This window comes from Lepidochelys kempii, chromosome 2, assembly GCF_965140265.1.
Source record: "Lepidochelys kempii isolate rLepKem1 chromosome 2, rLepKem1.hap2, whole genome shotgun sequence".
Lineage (NCBI taxonomy): Eukaryota > Metazoa > Chordata > Testudines > Cheloniidae > Lepidochelys > Lepidochelys kempii.
This window is the reverse complement of record NC_133257.1, coordinates 121,981,194-122,002,815: the sequence shown is the minus strand read 5'-3', so window position 1 is coordinate 122,002,815 and position 21,622 is coordinate 121,981,194. Positions and strand designations below refer to the sequence as shown.

The 21,622-nt window shown below is 40.2% G+C and overlaps 1 protein-coding gene across 4 annotated transcripts in view; it reads right to left on the bottom strand.

The window, feature by feature from the left end:
* BCL2 (BCL2 apoptosis regulator) overlaps positions 1–14,608 on the bottom strand; it is a 127,331-nt gene extending 112,723 nt beyond the window's left edge. For 3 of the 4 annotated variants that reach the window (XR_012157357.1, XM_073332217.1, XM_073332219.1), the window contains exons 1-2: positions 14,297–14,608; positions 12,884–13,633 (exon numbers count right to left, since the gene is read on the bottom strand). Coding sequence is in view for 3 of the 4 variants with exons in the window: in XM_073332217.1 (XP_073188318.1) it covers positions 12,884–13,450 (567 nt within the window). In the remaining variant the exon portion in view is untranslated. Of the gene's footprint in view, positions 1–12,883; positions 13,634–13,993 lie in introns of all 4 variants that reach the window. The other variant, XM_073332218.1, reaches the window with a different exon arrangement.
* Positions 14,609–21,622: the final 7,014 nt, after the last annotated feature.

Below are 21,622 nucleotides of genomic sequence, written 5' to 3'. Positions count from 1 at the left end.
CAGTAGCACTTATTTCATTAAAAACATTAGAGGTCTCTATCCATAGCCAAATCTGATCCAGGGGGTGGGGAGCGGTCTGTAGCACACCCGGAGCACTGGCCTGGGGACCCTCTAGTAGCTTTCTTCCCCAAAGTGATTTTGGCCCAAAACAGACTTGGTCTTATATATTCCAACCCTTCTAATTTCTTTACACAGTCTACCTCATCATTAATATACAATGCTACTCTACCACCTTTGGCCTTTATTTCTGTCTTCCCGGAACAGCACGTACTCTTCAAAACCTGTACTCTAGTCATGACGACTAGTCCACCATGTTTCTGTTTTCCCAATCCCTGGTTTCACTTCCTGCACCACTAGTTCTAGTTCCTCCATTTTGTTGCCCAGGCTCCTCGCACTGATCTACAATCATCTTCATTGTTGCTGCTTGGCTACACCCACATTCCTCGCCCGATTGGGTTCAGTCACTCATTCTACTGCCAGTATCGCCTGACTGGTATCAGCACTATCTTTCCTGGTAATGTCCATTCTCCTACCCACTGCTGTTCCTTTCTCCATTGCTGTATCCTTTCTTACTTGATTTTTCTCCCTCTCAACGTTAAATTCAGGTGTGGAGATCATACGAGCATCTCCCAACCATCTCCTCGCAGTTCCTAATTTAAAACTCCTTTAATGAGCTGTGCCAACTTCCATCCCAGAAGTCTATTTCCCTCCTTACTCAGGAGGAGTCCATCCCATGAGAACAGTCCTCTGTCCACAAATGCCTCCCAGTGGTCGAACATTCCAAAACCCTCCTTATAGCACCACTGCCTGAACCATCTGTTGATCGTCATAATCTTGTCTCACCTTCATTCTCCTCCTCTAGGGACAGGCAGAATCCCACTGGAGATACCTGAGCCTCCATTTCATTAAGCATCTTCCCCAGCCTGGCATAATCTCCCTTGATATGTTCCACCGAGAATCTAGCTGTATCATCTGTTCCCACATAAAGGACAATCAGTGGATTATTTCCAGCTCCCATTAGGATCCTCTTCAGCCTTAGGTCCACATCCTGTATCTTAGCTCCTGGCAGACAGCACACTCTTCTGTTCTCCAGATCAGCTCCGGTGACAGGCCTGTATCTTTTTCTTAGTAGGGAGCCCCCAGTCACATAAACCTGCCTTTTCCTGGTGATGGTGTGATTCTCCGGCCTTCCGCCTATTCTTTCTCGCTGCAAGTCCTCTTGTCTTTTATTCTCCCTTGCAATCTTCTGCAAGTCATCCTGTATCCTCTTGGGGCTCTGTACTCTGGGTATCTCCATTGGCTCTTCCCCTCTTCTTACAGGATTAGCCACTTGTCTTTTCTTCCTTACCCTTCCTACTTCATTTTTCCTGCTGTGCCCCTTCTTCATTTTCCAACTCAGCAAACCTGTTCCTGAACTCTGTTTCTCCTTTACTTACTTTCTTTCTTGGAATCGGTTTCACAGGTTCTCCTAAGGAAAATGACAACTTCCTCTAGTATGAAATTGATTTAAAAAAAAATTATTTAACTGCAGTAACACAATACAAGCTTTGCAATGTACAATATATTGCTGTAAAAATTCATTGGACTACAGCCATAGGACCCAATGCTAATGTAATCACACAGGCAAAAGTCCCAAAGGATTAAATAGGAGTTTTCTCTGTCCTTGCTACAGACAGGCCCCAATTCAGCAAGGTACTGAAGCATGTGCCTAATTTTAAGCTCATGAATAGCTCCACTGATTTGGTAATTAGGCATATCTTATTTGAGTGAATAGGTCTTCATATTTTATCTAACTGTACCTGAGATTTACTTATTTAGGAAGCAGGTTTGCATTAGTGGAGGAGTATGTGTGTGCATGCATACAGATGTATTGTGTGTGTACTGCTAAAATAATGTAATTAGTTTTATACATGTGTATAAGGCGAACTAAAAGGAAGGAGAGTTTCCTTTGTTAAATGTTTACCAGGAAAGGCCTACTCATGCACAAGGGAAAGGCCTAAAGCTGCAAACTATAGCACTGAAAATTTTCCATGGTTCCAAATAAAAATCTACAAACAGCAAACCAACCTCCAAATTGACCAAAATAACTTGTTTTTCCATTCATTGGTAATTTCCTCTACCTGCTTTGCTAAACACATTATTAAAACTGAAAGCATTTAAATATACTTTATATTGAAACAGTTAAGCTTTTATTTTTCTGCAGTTCACTGAGCTAAACTTGGCCAATAGTCACTTTCTAATCTGTCTAATTACCTTCTGGTTGCACCTACCAGCCAACTACAGCAATGATGAATGTAAGCACTATAGAATATTGTTTAACTCCAAACTCAAAACTGACATGAAAACCATTCAGTTAATATTAGGTCTTGTAAAATCTTTTCTTTTTAATTAAAAAAAAAAAGTAGACCTAAACTGCTTGGTAGCCTGTGCTTCTCAACATTGTTATGAGGAAGGCATATCAAGTATCCATTTCATGGTTGGGTAAACTGAGACAGAGAGAGAGATTAAATGACTGGCTCAATATCACACACCCAATCAGTAGTAGAACCAAGAAATAAACTAAGGAGTTCTGGCTCCCAGCCCCCTTCTGTAATAACTAGGCCACAGTGCTTTAATATCTCTTTGCAGGGAAAGAGGATTGTTTCCCTTAATTACATATGATTTCAGTACATAAAATCATACATATTAACAGAGTGAAACCCACTCATACATAGTGGTGATGAGGTATCTTTTCTTATTAACAAAGCATGGTAACCATCTCTTCACTCATTTTATTTCTAACATAGAATGATAGCATTCTTTTAACGTATGACTATTCCTATTAAATTAATTAAACTAAATCATAAATACATGTGTGAGTACAACAGTGAATTCAATAGTGTAGATGCTCTTACAAAAGAAAATGCCTTTAAAATTACTATTTTAATAAAATTATCTTCTAATGCCAGTAAAAATCTCATCAATATCTAATTCAATAGCCCACAAATACAACACTCCTGAAAAGAAGCCACAGACTCATCCCCACTTCTCAACATAGTTTTAATAGAAGAGTTGCTATACCAAGGCCACATACTTAGAGATTTCATTACTTTTACAAAAAATACATTATTCTATATTTGAGTAAACTGTGAAGTAATCGTAGGCATTCCCACACCATACCAGTGGTCTATCTAGTCCAGCATCTTGTCTCTGACAGGTTTCAGAGTGGTAGCCATATTAGTCTATATCAGCAAAAAGAACAAGGAGTACTTGTTGAAGAATTGCAACTTTTAGGTCTGTAATTGAGTTTCCAGGGAGGTTGAAGTGTTCACCGACTGGTTTTTGAATGTTATAATTCTTGACGTCTGATTTGTGTCCATTTATTCTTTGCATAGAGACTGTCCGGTTTGGCCAATGTACATGGCAGAGGGGCACTGCTGGCACATAATGGCATATATCACATTGGTAGATGTGCAGGTGAACGAGCCTCTGATGGTTCCAGTTGGAGAACACTTCAACCTCCCTGGTCACTCAATTACAGACCTAAAAGTCGCAATTCTTCAACAAAAAAACTTCAAAAACAGACTCCAACAAGAAACTGCAGAACTGGAATTAATTTGCAAACTGGACACCATTAAATTAGGCTTGAATAAAGACTGGGAGTGGATGGGTCATTACACAAAGTAAAACTATTTCCCCATGCTAATTTTTCCCCTACTGTTACTCACACCTTCTTGTCAACTGTTTGAAATGGGCCATCCTGATTATCACTCCAAAAGTTTTTTTTTCTCCTGCTGATAATAGCCCACCTTAATTGATTAGTCTTGTTAGAGTCGGTATGGCAACACCCATTTTTTCATGTTCTGTGTATATATATCTTCCTATTGTATTTTCCACTGCATGCATCCGATGAAGTGGGTTTTAGCCCACGAAAACTTATGCCCAAATAAATTTGTTAGTTTCTAAGGTGCCACAAGTACTCCTCGTTCTTTTTGTCTCTGACAGTGACTAGTACCAGTTACTTCAGAGGAATGTACAAAAACACACATAATGAATAATGATGGACTAAACTACCAATAGAAGAAGTTTTTCCCAAACTTTTCATCAGTTATTGTGTGATTTATCCCGATTCATATGGGTTCATATCCCTTATAAGCAATTTTTATCCTGTCTAATGTAAATGTCGATGTTCTCATTATCCATATAAATCTTTACTGAATCCAACTAAGCTCTTAAACACAGGGATATCTTGTGTAATGGATCCATACATTTTAAAGCCAGAAGGGACCATTGTGATCTTCTAGTCTGACCTTCTGCATAAACACAGGTCATAAGACTTTCTGGAATTAATTCCTGCTTCAAGTCCAATAGCTGTGGTTGAATTAGAGCATATCTTTTAGAAAAACATCCAATCCTGATTTAGAAATTTCAAGTGATGGAAATTTCCCTGGTTAGTTGTTGCAATGATTAATTACCTATACTGTTAAAAATGCATCCCTTATTTCTAGTAAATTTGTCTAGCTTCAACTTCCAGCTATTGGGTCTCGTTATGCCTCTGCCGGGTAGATTGAAGAAACCCTCTATTATCAAATTTCTGTTTCCCATGTAGGTACTTACAGGCGGTGATCAAGTCACCCCTTAACCATCTCTCAGTTAAGGTAAATAAATTGAGCTCCTTGGGTATCTCTTTATAAGGCATGTTTTCTAATCCAAGCACCAGTGGTTAATTATGTGTTGTATAAAAAGTATTTGGTTAAAGTAAATGGTTAAATTTTACTGTATCGGAAACAGGTAAAATTTAACAATTGCCTAAATAAGGTCTACTCATGCTCCCACTGAAGTCAATGGAAAACTCTCAGTGACTTCATTTGAAGCAGGATTGGGCCCTAAATGAACAGGTGCATTAAGCAATGTATTTTTTCTTCTTCTTCAAATCATATTTGTTTGATACTTACTAATCTGTAAAATACAGGCAATTGTAGGGAGCTTCCCAGTCAGTGTGAATGAGCAAGATTTTTCTGCATATAATTCAAGATGCAAAATAACAGCATTGGTAAAAACCAGCTACAACTTGGAAATAGCATACTGCAGAACCCCCAACAGGAAAAGAAGAAGGAATGCTAGATTCCTGGGTGCACTTGGAAAAGTTATCAAGCTTCATGCTCTTTTACAAGCCAATTAAAAATCTGATCATTTATGAAACCAAAAGCCAGAGCAAAATAAAAATTCTCCAAACTGGTCATCAGTGTGTGTGTGTGTGTGTGTGTGTGCCAAGAAGGTCTGGATGTTACCCTGCTGTGGAACAGATTTATAGCACCACACACCTTCATTTATCCTATTAGTGTGCATGGAATGAGAAACACCATCCCAGTACTGCCCTCAAAAATAATTGTATTTTGTTGTCACTGAGTAACAACTGCCTTTTCAGTTACGATATTTATTACTATTTGATAAGGGACTAGCATCCACTTCAGAGAGAAAATGAATGGTTTATATTCCAACCAGTGATGGAAAATAATAGAGAAAAGATTAAGAGCCTGATCCAGGGCCCACTGCTGTCAACTGGAGTTTTTCCATTTACCTCAATGGGCACTGAGTCAGGCCATAAGTGCCAAGTGAATTAGTAAAAGCTAATTTTCTGGCTGTCTTTGTTTGTTATTGCATAATGAATAAACCAAAAGTCAGATTGGTGTAAAACTGGTGACCAACATAACGTAACAAATGCAGTTACTCTTAATTTATACCATTGTGAACAGAAAATAGGACCCATGAGTTTAGCACTCCATGGACCTGGTCCAATGACCACTGAAGTCAGTGGAAATGTTCCCATCAACTTCCAAGAACATTAGATCACGTTCCATGAGAATGCCATACAATTAGATTCTCTAGCTAAACCTTTGAATTTCAAAATACACTACATATCTGAAAAAATCTTCCAAAACATTTAATATTAAGACAGTTCTGTTTTCTATCTGCAGTGTCCTTTTGTTGTTTCTTTGTTTACAGTTGCTAAACTACAGCTACAAAATGATTCACATATTTAGGAATGGTTCTGTGGATGTACTGAGAGGTAAAAACCTCTAAATATGCTCCACTCACACACACTGTTTCTGAAGGGGTCATCATAGAGCTGTCAAGCCGTATGAACTTAGATGGGAAAGACTAAAGGGGGGGGAGAGAGGAAGGTTATGGCTGTGGCTTTTCTGGGGCTCCTGCTACTTTGTGACTGTTGACATTTAAGAGACTGGAACTGCATCTGTTTAAGAAACAATTACTAGAAAGTGTAACTATAAATCACTACAGAAATCTGGAGACTCTGATGAGTAAGTAGTCAATTAGAAATAAAGAGGAGAAAATACAATCTACTAAAAGCAGAACAAAATCATCCAATCAAAATACAAAGCTATCACTAATAATCAATTGCTCCAACACTTGACAAAATGGATACTTTTATCAATATGCAGCTTTACATTTTCCCTGTAAACTGAATTACTAAAATGGATGAAAATAGAAAATAAAAAAATCCACTTTGCTAAAGATGTGTTATCTAATCAGATTTCTCCCACTGTTTTTGATTATTGTTTTTTTATTGCTACAGCCATTGACTAAGTTTAGGCAGCTATGCCTTATCTGCACAAAGCACAGGCAAAAGATTAATGTACTAGTAGTATATTAGTAGGAGTAGTAGCAACAGTTCATTACTGTAACATCTAGAGGTCCAACGATTGGGCCCCACAAAACTCAGCATTTTACAAACACAATGGTGAAAGACAGTCCTGAAAATCTTATAGCCTAAACCAGCATTTCTCAAGTGTGGCCACTATGGGGCTTTTCTTGTGACCACAGCCTCCCGGGCAGTGACTGCAGGATGAGGGGGAGCGCGCAAAGCAGTGCCTCTTCCCCAGGGCCACCAGAAGGGATTGGGCCCTCTGGAGCCACAAACGCCGGAGGAGCAGTAAGCCAGTGAGCTCCCCACCTTCCTGGGCATGGTGAGGCTCGGGCTTCAGCCCTGGGGCGGCGGGCTCCAGTTGTGGGACTTTGGGCTCCGGCCCAGGATCCCAGCCACACAGGGGCGGGTGCTGGCTCTCGGCTCACCCCCATTGTCCTTGATCCTCTGTAGCCTCCTCTGGACCCTGGGATCACCTCTCCACACATTGTCCCCGGCCCCCATTGTCTCGCTACCCACCTGCCCATCCAGGGCTTAAATTTGTCCCCTAGCTTTCCAGGGCTGAGTAAGTCTGCTGTGAAAATTCATATTTGTATAGTAGTTAATATCACTTTTCACAGCCTCCCAGCTAGCTAGTAAATCTGCTATGAAAAGTGATATTAGCAAACATAAAATATAACTTTTTGCAGCAGCAGACTTATTAGCTAGCATGCCTTTTTTTAAAAAAGGCAACCAAAAACAAAAGACCAGAATGTGCAAAGCACCTTATTTGTGTATCTATTCAGGTCCAGTAAAGAATAGAGAACTGTACATTATTTTTATTAGTGAGTCTGGAAAAAAAAAACCTACATAAATAAATTATAATGATTTGGACATGTCTATGTGCATATTTACTTATTTTCCCTAACGTTAATTAAGTATTTTAAGAAAAATTTTAAGAAAAAAACAGAGTTGGTGGCCGCACTCTGAGGCCACCAAAAAATGTATTGTGAGAACCTCTGGTCTAAACAGACAAGTCAAACTAAAGGTGGGAGAGAAAACAGAGGCAACGGAGAGGAACTGATTTGACCAAGGTCACACAGCAGGTTAATGAATAGAAACCAGGTCTCCTAACTTCCAGCCCAGTGCCACATTCACTAGGCAATGCTCACACACACACACCCCTTTGCACTTTCCTCATCCTAGCCATTCCCTCTGTTGCACCATTGGATCCCAAGATTTGCTATAATTTATACCAGCATCAAGCAACCACAAGAGGCCAAAACCAACACAGAGGGTTAAAGCATTAATCCAGGCATGGCTCCCCCTTTTCTCTGATTGTATCCCTTTTTCCCAGTTATCCCAGCCCTGCACCACCAAAATGATCCACTTTATGTTGAGGTAGTTCTTCTTGGAGAGTTTAAAATCCCCTTTCGGGTCAGATTCCACCACTGATGCAGTGCAAACAGGCTGTGCCACACTGGAAAATCTGGGCCCTGACGTTTGGCTGCTGGGAAAATGCTCCTGCTCGACACAATTTCACACATCACTGAATGGGTCCTGTGACTCTTCCGCTGAATCAGTGCATTTACACTGCAGTAGGTTGGCAAAGCAATTTGATTGGATCTACCATGCATTTGTGGATTAGCAAACTGTAGTGTCAATCCACATACTAAAAACCCACCAATCTTAAACTAGATATTTTTAGCTCACCACTGAAAACACAGCATCTCCGAGGACACATGTATTAGTGTATTAATTAACACAGAATTTTCTGTATTAGCAAACACAGAAAAAATAGTTCTCAATATTGTAACTAAGAATAAACCCATCCTATAAACCAGCTGTTTGAACATCACATTACTTTGCCATATGAAAGCAATTAGCTACAATTGGCAGTATAGCCATTTCCTAGAACAGTAGTACTCAACCTTTAAAAAGACATGGTCAAGTTAAAAACCGACCACTTATTTCAGAAAATATTTTACCTAACATTGTTATAAGTATAGCTATAATTACTATACATGAAAGAGATTAGAGAAAATTCTGTATTTCCTCTGTTTTTTCACTTCGTTTACTTTTTGCACTTGACAACAGCTTGCATATAGTCAGTTTCACTGTTTCTCTTAGAATTAATTTCTTCTGTTACACAGGCGTTAACAAGATTAGTTGCTTCTTCAGCAAGAGCATTGAGAAAAATATTATGATAAATAAGAAAATTTCATTGTAAAACCACAAAACCTGGCAATGGACTCAGAAGGTTTTGTACCTGAAACTACTATTAATTCGTTTTTTTAAGCAGATCAGATTTCAAACTGACAGTGTCCCTTTAACAGTCAAATAGTGACTTAGTCATTAAATGGAGTCAACGTGAGGCTCAGAAGAACTCATATATTAATATTTCAAAAAAAAGGATATCATAAATTGAGCAACAGCTAATGCACTCATCAAAACAAAAAAGGGACAGATTTTGATGCCCTTACCACATAAGACCTTATGTTGCAAATTCTCTCACTGAAACCAACGGGACTTCTAAAGGACAACTCAACAAAGTAAGAATATCAAAATCTGACCCTAAATAAATTACCTTCCAGTACAGCATTTTTTGTTTTAAGTAAATCATCAAAGTAACATTTTCCCCACTTACCTGAACTAACCATTAGCGCAAATAAGGATTAATCTCTCTCTCTCTCTCCTGCCCCCAGCACCCAGCACTCTATAATATATGTATGTGAGAGTGCCTCTCTCATTCCATGACCCTCTGTTCTTTGTTTTTAATTCCTTCTTTCCAAAAAACCCTCAAACCCAAGAAGAGAGTCACCTGCTGGGCTATAAAAAAGCCCAGGGTTGAGCACTGCTGATCTGTAATTTAGTCTTTGGGCTCCATACTAGCCTACTAGGAATTCATTATTCCAAAACAAATATGGTTATTTCCCAAAGGTACATCACATTTAATATTCCTTAAATCAGATTCATAAGTAACAAGCTGTGCTCATCAATATTCCACAGTGAGAACAGCAGATATTAAAAATAAAATAAAATAAAATAAAATAAAATAAAAATAAAATAAAATAAAGCCATATATTGGGCAATCAGAAAATATATATTATACTTAATACCATGAAATTCTAGAGATGACCTGGTTCTCTTATTTCTTTTGTAATATGATTAAGATGTTTTTATCAAGTCACTGTACAATACTGTAGCATCCTGACCAGTGTTCAAATCTTTTAGTCATATTTCTGTGCCACCAGAATAGCAAGGTAAAAAATACAGCCTAATGTAGGCAGTTTGGTTGACTTGTGTTTTTAAGTCTTGAGTATCAAAGCCATTAAACAACCTAAACATTAAGACATCTAACAATCATTAAAATTTGTAGTCCACAAGTTATATCCCTTCCTGACTCCTATGTTTGTCTGGGTTTCTCTCTTTGTTTTCCTTATGAAATAATACATGTAGGTCCTTTTGAAGATATTTCCTGGTGTATAATAGCTGTTTGTTTGTTTGTTTGTTTTTAAAGACATTTGCAGCCAAAAACTTTCAGACCTGGCTACCAGAGGTACACTCACAAAATGGAGTAAATGGAAGCTGAGCAACTTGTTTGCTGCATAACTTGTGACTGATCATTTGACCCTTACAGTTTGTGACAGTCTTCATAAACAATACATTGTAGTATCACATCCTACCACAAACGATCATAATACTACATATTGGACCATGACACTGTAAAGCAGAAGGCTGTAAAAATATGCATTTCATATAGTTGTACCAGGTACCCATGTAGTATAGAGATGTGATATTCAGTTATGCTTAGACCACATAAAGTGTTGATATGTCTGCATGTGAGTAATTAGTTATAAAGAGACATTCATTATACTGTAATAAGGGTATATGTTGGGTATGTTGTAAATGCCAGGTTGAATAGAGTGCTTCCAGCACCTGGCAAGTGTCATCACACTATAAATTATGCCATGAAGCATGTTTTTCCTTTTACCCATTTTGAAAAACAAATTCTATGAGAAGTGCCACCTTGGATTTCCTCCATCTGAAATGAGGATCCCAACAGCTGCATTTGAGCCTAGAAATTTCTACCTATGTTGTTAATAATCATAGGACTTAACTGGTGCAACCTATTTTACAGAGATACAAATGAAAGTCTATGGTGGTGATAATTTGCATATCTTTTTACATATGTACACTAACCAATATATACACAATAAATGGTGTCACATGCATTGAAAAAATCAGTAGTCACTACATGAAACTTCAATAAACATCACAGTATCATTAAGAATCATCTTTCCTTTTAAAGGCTGTTACCATTAGAGTACTAGATTATTGTATTTCTAAATGTCGAGAAATCACATTAGTATGTTTGCATCATCTGGCCAAGATTTTTCATTCCAGTTTTCATTTGTATTCATTATGTATATTTTTTAAATAGAAGATAATATGCACACAGTATAGCATTAGGGCTTGATCCAAAGCCCACTGAAGTCAATGGAAGTCATTCCCTTAATGTTTGGCCTAATTTTTAAGATCTAAAAAACTCTAAACATTCTGCTCTCCTATGCACAGCAGAAACAGCTGTCCCAAGGAATGCTAAAGACTCATTTAGAGAAATGTCATCTTCAAAGGCTATCTTTCAGGTCCCCATTGCAACTTTTTATACCATATTTATAACGTCCAAAGCAAGCTATAGCATACTTCAGAATATAACACTACCTAATGAAAACGATGGATGCTGAAAACTAAGTACAGTAACAGTTTATTAAATTCATTTTTAAAAACATGTATAAACAAAATGTATTAAAAATTGTGTTATATAATAGATTTTGCTGTATAAATATACCTCATATAGGGTGACCAGATGTCCCGATTTTATAGGGACAGTCTCGATATTTGGGGCTTTTTCTTATATAGGTGCCTATTACCCCCCAGTCCCTGTCCCGATTCTTCACACTTGCTGTCTCGTCACCCTAACCTCATAGCAGAAAGAACTAGGACCTATAGCTCCCCAGAACTATTATACTTTCTCCCTTACAATGACTTATGGCAGCCTCCTGACTCATATGTTAAGTTTTCTGTTGCAATGTGTCTCTTGCTCAATTACACTCCTCCGATTCAGAAATATATTACAGGCAAATCATACAAGATTGGTTTTATCCACATTGCAGGAAAGAATTGAGATCAGGTGCATGGGAACACAATTTTAATACAGAAAATAAAGAGAAAACAACTTTCAATTGATAAAACTATTATTTGAGAGAGAAAGAGATGACGTTTGATTGTAAGGATGAAAATAGTAGATTTTCCTTGCCTATGGCTGAATTTATCCCCATCTAAGATCACCTCAGCCAGAGATTTTTTTATCCTTGGGACTCATAAAATACTTCTTGCCTTTGCAATACACCAGGCTACAACAAATATCATGTACTCTCCAGAAAACTGTCACAGAAAGTTCCTCCCCAGGTCTCCTAGAAGGGCTTTATTCCTTCTATCCCTAAAAATGATTCAAGACAATCACTAGAAAGAGAATTTTAAAATTATTACTTTTAGTGTATGCAGTAAAATCTCATTCTAAATCTTTGGTGTTATAAACATGAGATGATACTCCGAATGGAGCAGTGTCAAAACTATTATCCTTAATATAGGGTTCTCCTGCTTATAGCATTTCTGACTAGAATGTTGTTCCTAACAAGAGCATATACACAAGACACACACATTTTTCTTTCCCCTACTACCTGCAACCTCATTAAAGCAGTAGGCAGCACATGTCATGCATGTCTATAGCATCATTCCTGGACATAATGTCATTACTTTCCTTTCCCACCCTGCTCTGTGACCCCATTCTACCATAAAGACACATGTATGTATGATTTCAATGGTTAAAATACATTGAAACAGAAGGGAGAACTCTCACTGCACCAGCCAACAAGAAAGTGTGTGTGTGTGTGTGTGCGCGCCGCTTCCCCATCCTCTGCTAAAAGCTTGGGTAACTGAGAACACTCCCACACCCAAACTTTAACTCCTGCATGACATGACATTTCAGAAGGCCCATACCAACAACAGACATGTTGATAAACACTACAGTAACACAAACCAAACTACTGCCGTACTTTCATTGGGATAAAGTATACTATGATTTTCATATGCTGTTCTATATAGGTTCCTATACTGCTTGCATCACTATAGTATGTGATTCTGTTGATGCAGATTTTACTGTAATTTAAAGAGAAAGAAATACTGGACACATACCCAGCCTCCGTTGTCCTGGATCCAGTTGTGTAGGTGTCTATTCAGGTACTCAGTCATCCACACAGCAATGCTGTCCACAAGGGGCGACATCTCCCGATTGACGCTCTCCACGCACATCACGCCACCGAATTCAAAGAAGGCCACGATCCTTCCCCAGTTTACCCCATCTCGGAACAGCTCCTCCACCACTGCCACAAAGCGTCCCCTCGCTGTGAATGGGGTCAAGTGCAGCTGGCCAGACATCTGGGCAAAATCTCTGTGGTAGCGGCGGGAAAATTCATCTCCAGCTTGGCACAGAGTTAAGTGAACAGCCTGCGGTGCTGGGCGCAGCCCATCACCAAGGGGCACGTTACTAGCAGCAGCCGAGCCAGGGGGCTCAGGAGGCAGAGACACCAGCCCAGCATGGTCAGATGAGGTCCCAGCAGCAGTAGGAGGAGAGAGATTTGGAGAAACTGGTCCTCTGTTTTCATTGGCAGCCCAATCATATCCCCTCTGTGACAGTTTGTAATGGATGTACTTCAGCACTATCTCCCGGTTATCATAGCCTCTTCTCCCAGGATGAGCCATAATTTCCAACAGGGAGCAGCAAGGAGGAGGGAGAGAGGAAGAAGAGGAGCGGATGAACCCAAAAAAGTAAAGCAGCCAATAATAATAATAATACCACCAAAAAATTATAATCCAGTTATTGTATTGGATGTGGTTTCATTCATGATGGTATGAGGAGCTCTCAGGTCTCAGAGGTACTTTCGTCTTCTCGGTTTGAGATGCACAGTATAAATAGATTTAAAATGCTGTAAGTATTTTATTTCCAGAAGCACATTATTTATTATATATTTATTTTAGAAACATTTTCTTCTTGATGCTGAAACATATATTTTTTTAAAATCTCATACTTAGTCAAAACCAAGTGCATATTTCCCCTAGGTGCTGAACTAACACATGTGAATGAAGGAGCTGAAGAACATACACTGTAAAAACTGCAATTCAAAATGATTTGCTCAACAGCCTTGGGTGAACGTTAATCCAATGCACTTTAAACTAAAAATCTCAAAACTCTTTCTTTTTTGTTTTTTAATTACACAAAGTAAATTTCCTGTGTAAAGTACTTACTTGGACTATAAATACGTTCCTCTGTCAAGTTTCCTTTTTTAAAAAAACAAGTCTTCAGACACGTTAAGTTCTGGTTGCTTTGATGCTTCACAAGATCAAATCACCAACGGGACAGAAAAGGGACCAAAAAAAAAAAAACAACAACAAACCCCCAAACCTATGGATTTTAAAATTTATTTCCCCGACTTCCGTTAAACAGACATCTCCAAAGACATGTCAGAGATCAGAATATCCCGCCTCAGAGCCCAGGAAGGAGAACAACCCAAAACAGAAGCAAAATTATGAAGAGCAGATGAAACACACCTTTGACTCCAAGCTCTCGCAGAAGTGCTGTGCTTTCCCCTCCAGTGCAACGTACAGACACATGCAATTAAATACACGTAGTTTCATTCAGACACTGATCTCTAGGCAGAGCCCAACGCTCTCCCCCCTTCCCTCACACACCCACACCCACCAAAAGGGAGCATCAAAATTTTGACTTTTGCCTAAACTCCGGGGAGCAAATGCATTTCCAAAGCAGCTTTGTTTGTATAAAAAGCAAGAAACACCCCCCCCCCGCCCCCAGAGTGCAGGGAAGAGGATGGGGGCGTGTGTGGAATATTATTCATACAAATTAGGACCGCTGCTAGGAAGCTGTCCCCCCACGACCCGCCCGCCCGCCCCCCCCCCAGCGCAGACAGCCCTGCAAGCCCCCCAGGCAGAGCAGCCCCCGGGTCTTTCTGCAGTGGTGCTGCTGCAGCGCCAGTCGGCTCCGTGTAGCTGTGGCGGCCGGGGAAGCAGAGTCAATAGCGCGGGTGCAAGAGCAGGAGGGAGGGGGCGGAGGAGGAGCAGAGCCAGTGGCGGGGAGGAGGGTGGCCGGGAGAGGCCCGCACAAGAGGGGCGGGTTCCCTTGAGCTCCACCTCGCTGTTCATTCAAGAAACCGGGGAGAGGAAGGAGAACCCGCTCGCCACCGGAGCCACCGACGTAGCCTTGGCGGGGCGGGCCAGCTGCCCCGTGCGTGGCCGGGGGCCGCCCGCCCGCCCGCCCGCCAGGCAGACGCTGGCGAGGAGGCGGCTCGGCTGGGAAGGGGCTGGGGGGAGAAACGCCCCGGGTGGCTCCTTGCGGCGGGGCCCTCCTGGCCCTGGGGCAGATTCATGCCTGGGGTAACGTCGGGGCAGACCAATGCTCCGCGCCCTCCCCGGGCCTGCTGCCCCCCCCCGCACCGCGGCCCCTGCAGCCGGGCGGCTCCCCCGCTGTGAGGGCAAAGTCCGGCCCGCGGGCCGCTCGCGCCTTCCCAGCTTCTCCTCCCCTGAGGCCGGCCGAGGCGGGGACGGAGGGAAGACGCAGGCCAGCTGCTTGCGCGCAGGCAGCTGCGGCTTTCCCCGCGCCTGCAGGCGGGAGGGGAGGAGAGGAGAGGAGGGGAGGGGAGGGGAGGAAGCGGCCGCTGGAGCAGATGGGCCCCGCTGTCCCGCCTGGCTCCTGGGGGGGCTTTGGTAGGGGCTGCTTCCTGCGCAGCCCGGGGCGCCGCGCTGAGCTCCGCCGTGAAGACAAAGGCGGCCGACTTGCTTTGAGAGAGGTTTAAATAAAATCGGTACAAAAATAATAATCATCCGAACCAGTTCCAAAGTTGTGGTGCCGGTAGAGCTGAGAAGAGGCCAGTTTGTTATTTAACAGCCCCACCCCCACCCCTACCCCAAATCCCAGGCTAGCCCTGTGATTAGTTCTGGGGTAGACGCTTCTAGTGCTTCATTTGTAATGAAAGAGAGAGGTGCTGGGGCTCAAGCAATTTTTTTATTTTCATAACTGACACAGACAGCAAGCCCAGAGGTGCAGGGCGAAGAACTCCCAGGCGTAGAGGCTCAGCCCTGGCACAAATTAAGCACTGGACATTTCTTCCCTCACTGATTTTTGCGCTTTCCACATGCACTAGGATTGTAGGGGAAATGCATTTCTGAAACCCTCCTTTGGAGGGAAAAGCCCTGCCAGGTGGCATAGGGAATCCTGTGTTCATTTTTGCTCATGGTGTCCACTCATCAGGATTAACGTCAGCAGAGTGGCAAAGACTCAAGGCGCCACTAACAAACCGGGAGAGATAGCAACATGGGAAACATTTTATTGCAAAAACACTTTGTCACATAAAGAAGACCTTTCAGATTATTGAAATGTTCATTGTATTCGCATGCGATGAAGTGAGCTGTAGCTCAGGAAAGCTTATGCTCAGATAAATTTGTTAGTCTCTAAGGTGCCACAAGTACTCCTTTTCTTTTTGCAAATACAGACTAACACGGCTGCTACTCTGAAACTGTTCATTGTATTGATGGTACTTATGACCTTTTTGACCTCCCTTTTCACTGGCCTGTATGATTTTCCTTTATTGCTCCTTTGGAAATATTTTGGGGGCTATCACATCTAATTTTAGGCCCCTGATATGCAAATCCTTAGACCTGGATGTTGTGCTTACTACTCTGATAGTCTGGTTTAATGCACCTACAATCACAGTTAGCATCATGCCCTATAGTGAAATGTCAGCTAAAGCTCGTAGATCCTGATCCTGCAGAGATTTACACACATGCTTAATTTTGTGCATGTGAATAGCTCCACTGAGGTCTGTGGGACTACTCACATATATAAAGTTTAATACATCCATAAACCATTGCATGTGGGGCCTTAGTTTGTACACAACCTAGATTCTTAGATTGAGGGGCAAGGGATATACAATTTTTTGAGAGTAAATTAATCTAGAGATTGATCCAACACACACTAAAGGCTACAGGAATCCTGCTGGAAAATGGGGTAAGATGCACCAGTGAAAAATCAACACTACTATTTTTCCTTGTCTACACCAGTGCAGCTACACTGATGGCTGGACACCGATGGTTGAAATTAGGATAAATTTCCAGTGTTGACAAGGCCCAAGTTAAATCAGGGTTGAAGGTACTCAGCATCTCTCAGTATCAAGCTGTTAGCATCAAAGGACAGAAACAGATTGCCAGAATTTATAAAATGTCACTTTAAAGGATTTTCGTGTATCTGAATGCAAAATCTTTGTAAATCCTGAAGAATTAAATGCAAGGTGTTAACTGGAACATTTGATGCATCTGAAGAAGTGGTTTTTTACCCATGAAAGCTTATGCCCAAATAAATCTGTTAGTCTTTAAGGTGCCACCGGACTCCTTGTTTTTGTGGATACAGACTAACACGGCTACCCCCTGAAACTGGAACATTATCCACTGTGAATCTAGAGGGGAAAATATTTTAAACTTAAGATGAGAATTTGAGAGTATTCTCATGGATGGGGAGTAGAAAGTTCATTAATGCTTTAGTCGCTATGAGGAACTGAAATGCAAGGCTGCTCATAAATGTTTACCTAAATTCCAGGGGAAAAACAAAGCCAGAGTACACACAATTCTTTTAAAATTAGGGGAGGATTTTTATGATTTTTGCCTTCTATTAGTTTCTGAATCAATACACTATGATTCTTTAAAACTCACCTGTAAATTCCATTGTTTTGTATTCAAAGCATGCTTCTCTTACATACTCACAATATCACACGATTGAGAAGAGAAATATTTCACTCCCCTAAGTGTAGGAACTGCCAGTGTCAGAGCAGATAATTTTTTTCATTGTGCACACCTGTGTGTTAGTAATGTGCACTGATTTAGCTTATTTTTTGCAATAGATTGTGCATGGATAATTATGTTATAATGCACCGAGGAGCTTCTGTAGAAAGTTACAGAACAGCATCATGCAGCTGGATTCAGTTCTGTCAGTTGATAAAGTAAAAGAAACCAGATAATCTTTCAGAGAGACAAAGTGGATGAGGTAATATCTTTTATTGGACCAACTCTATTGATGAGAGAGACAAGCTTTTGAGTTTGCACAGAGCTTGTCTTCAGGACTGAGAAACATACTCAGAGTGTCACAGCTAAATACAAGGTGGAACAGATTGTTTAGCATAGGTAGTTAACACATATTTCAAGGGACCATTCAAGGTGAAATGGCTGGTTAATACCCTTCCAGTCCTGGGAATGAAAAGGAGAGAGGAAGGCAGCTGGTGGGGGATGATGCGGGGGCGGGAGAGAGGGTGAGAGGGAGGTTGTTAATGGGTTATAGCTTGTTGTAATAAGCCATAAATCCAGTGTCTCTGTTCTGTCCATGATTTTTAGTGTTTACCAGTGTTATGAATTTAAGCTCCCAGGCTTGTCTTTTGAAAGTGTTGTCCAGTTTTCCTTTGAGGATGAGGACTGATGGGTCAAATATAGAGCGATCACTTTGAGAAAAATGTTCACTCACATTGTTCTACTCATCCACTTTAAAAAGAAAAGGAGTACTTGTGGCACCTTAGAGACTAACCAATTTATTTGAGCATAAGCTTTCGTGAGCCACTGCTCGCTCCATCGGATGCATACTGTGGAAACTGCAGAAGACATTATATACACAGAGACCATGAAACAATACCTCCTCCCACCCCATTCTCCTGCTGGTAATAGCTTATCTAAAGTGATCACTCTCCTTACAATGTGTATGATAATCAAGTTGGGCCATTTCCAGCACAAATCCAGGTTTTCTCACCCTCCGCCCCTCCACACACAAACTCACTCTCCTGCTGGTAATAGCCCATCCAAAGTGACCACTCTCTTTACAATGTGTATGATAATCAAGGTGGGCCATTTCCAGCACAAATCCAGGTTAGTCTCTAAGGTGCCACAAGTATTCCTTTTTGTTCTGTGAATACAGACTAACAGGGCTGTTACTCTGTAATCCGCTTTAAATTCACTTATGAAAAAAAGTTTTCTTACCACTTGTTGCCACCTAGTGGCTGCTGCTCACTTAAGATGTTTTGAAGAATCTGGTTTCAGGTACCAGCCATGCCCCTGAGCACCCCTGCTAAGTTTTGGGGTTCTACAATAACATTTTCATTTATTCTCTCTGGAACGGACGATATAAGAGGGACAGTGACACTGATTATGCACAAAGTGTGGTCAAATATACAAAGTAAACAAACGGGGAAAATATAGAAATTTTGTTTTCTTTAAACTCATTTTTAAAATATTTATTACATTTTAAAATAGTAGGTTAAACAAGTTAGACTGCTGGTGGTTTTTAAGCTGTTGCATCCCTTTGATATTAGTGTTTTTCAGAATAAGAGTCTAGGAAGAAATATTATTATTTAGGAGAGACAATCAGTTGTGTTTTTATAATTCTTAATTAGCAACAAAACTTGAGAGCCCTACATCCTAAAATGGTAGCTAAAGTGTAATAGCGGTCTAGTATAGTTAAGCATCCCATTGATATGGATTCAAATCCTGTTCAATAGAGAAGTTGGATGACTGCTGGAAAGTCATAGGATGAGTAAATCTGCTAATTTCTTTTAGGATGAGAAGTATGTTGTGTTTATTTGCTGAATGAATTTTAAAAGGAAGCAGAGCAAGTAGTACGTCAAGTGAACTGAAGCCAAGTGGACAATGACAATGCAGAAAGGAGTGACTGCTGTTGGATTATAAAATGAAACCCTGCTCCTTCATGGTATTGTGTACGCTGTCAAGAAGGGACTCATAATTTGCTAACAGTGCAGCTCCGCTTATGGTATGAACAACTCCCAGCAGGGTTTGATGCCAAAGAGGTAAACACATCTGATCCCCATCTAAATGAAACCACCAACTGTGGAGTTGCATTAGTGATGAATCATAGGTCCCATTTCTGACAGTGAAGTTGCAGTCTAAAGGTCTCAGTTCTGTAAACTCTGACACATACATAACTTCACTCACATAAGTAGTCCTATTGAAGTCAAGGGAGTAAATTTATGGACATTATGTAGATGTTTTCAGGAATGGGGACTACATATGTACTATGTCCTCTCCAATATGCCAGGGTATTTTCCTTTATCACTATGATAAGACAAGAAAAAAACTGAGAGTGAATAGATAGAAAAAAATCTATAAAAATCTATAAAAATCTTGTCCTGACAGAGAGAAAAATAGTGGTGACACAAAATACCCTGACATTTTCTTGCAAACAAACTGATTTTTTTGCAACAGTAAAATATAGAAGTGGCCCAACTACAAGCCATCACAGAGGTTAAGTGATATAAAACAGATGAGAAAATATCTCAGAGATTGGAGAAAACATGGGTAAAGAGCATAAAGATATGGCTGAGATTCATTGTAGGATGAGATTTATAGTCCAACAGGAGGTAAGTTAGTAGTGAGATACTGATCCAGAAAATAGAGATTGGAGAAAATGTAAAATTGGTGGAATCCTGGGAAGGAAGAAAATCAGAGATGGAAATTTAATTTAATTTGTTCAGAGTATTTCAGGTTTCAGAGTAACAGCCGTGTTAGTCTGTATTTGCAAAAAGAAAAGGAGTACTTGTGGCACCTTAGAGACTAACCAATTTATTTGAGCATGAGCTTTCGTGAGCTACAGCTCACTTCATCAGTATATTTTGTGTGAGGAGTTTAAAAAGACCTAGCTAAATGAACAGAATATACTGAGGGAATATAAACAAGTTAACAGAATAAATAACAGAACAGCTATAATGTTCATAACTAACTTCAAATAGGAACAGATACTACAAAGCTGCATGAGAATTGTTCTCTTTGGAGTGGAATGGATTAACAGTGATAATGACATTTTAAGTCAGGATCTAGACTCAGAGTCCCACCACAGAAAAATATAGGAGCCACGTAGGGCATTCCTTTAAAAATGTTTTTGAACTTTAAAAGGAAAATGTTGTTTAATTAGAGGTTGAAAAGAAGGCATCTTAATACTGGAAACAACTGAGATAGAACTTAAATTGAGAGCAATATAAAAAACAAGATTAATTAAAATCTGGAAAATCCAGATAATATTTGTTTAAAGCAATATAAGGAATAAGTCACAAGTTGAAGACCAACAAATTGGACTCTCTGTTTAAAAACCAACAAACCCTCTAAACCTAAACTGAGTGTGTTTAAGGTTTTTTTTTTTTTTTTTTTCTCAACTTGACATGGTAGGTTACTTTGTGTCAAAGGCACTTTTAACACTGCAGTGTGAGGGAGTGGCATTTTAATACGATTATAAAGTTACACAAGAGGGCGACAACTATTAAGTCAGCTGAAGTTTCACAAGTTTGTACTATATATTGTTTTTAAATCATGTTTCTTGGTTGCTGTTTGGGAGGTAGGGATTTGGGGAGAGAGGGAAAGAAGAGGTTGCAACAGTAACCGTGAGGTTGGATAAAACAGGAGTAAAAAAAGGTTTCCAGGACAAGAACTGTATGGTTTTGAGGAATGCAAGATAACACAGTGGCAGATAGACTTCTAAAAGTTTAGGATTTATCATGGAATGTAGGAGTAATTAATAAACCCTAATAAGAAGTTTATTGCTGTAGCTCTTCTAGGTAGCATTGTGATGTCTGTCTTCTACAAGTTACAAGTCCTGCAACACTTCTACAGACATTTAATTTTATGCATGTGAATTGTCCCATTGAAATTAATTGAGCTAATCATGTGAGCAAAGTTACTAGTAGGCAGGAATGGGACTTAATTAGGGAACATCAAGAGAAATTGGAACATCCAAGTGGAAGGTTAAAGCATTATATACAGGGCCATTCTCGAAGAGACACTAGTTAGCAAGCAGACAAAGTTATGGAGCAGAAAATAGGGTGT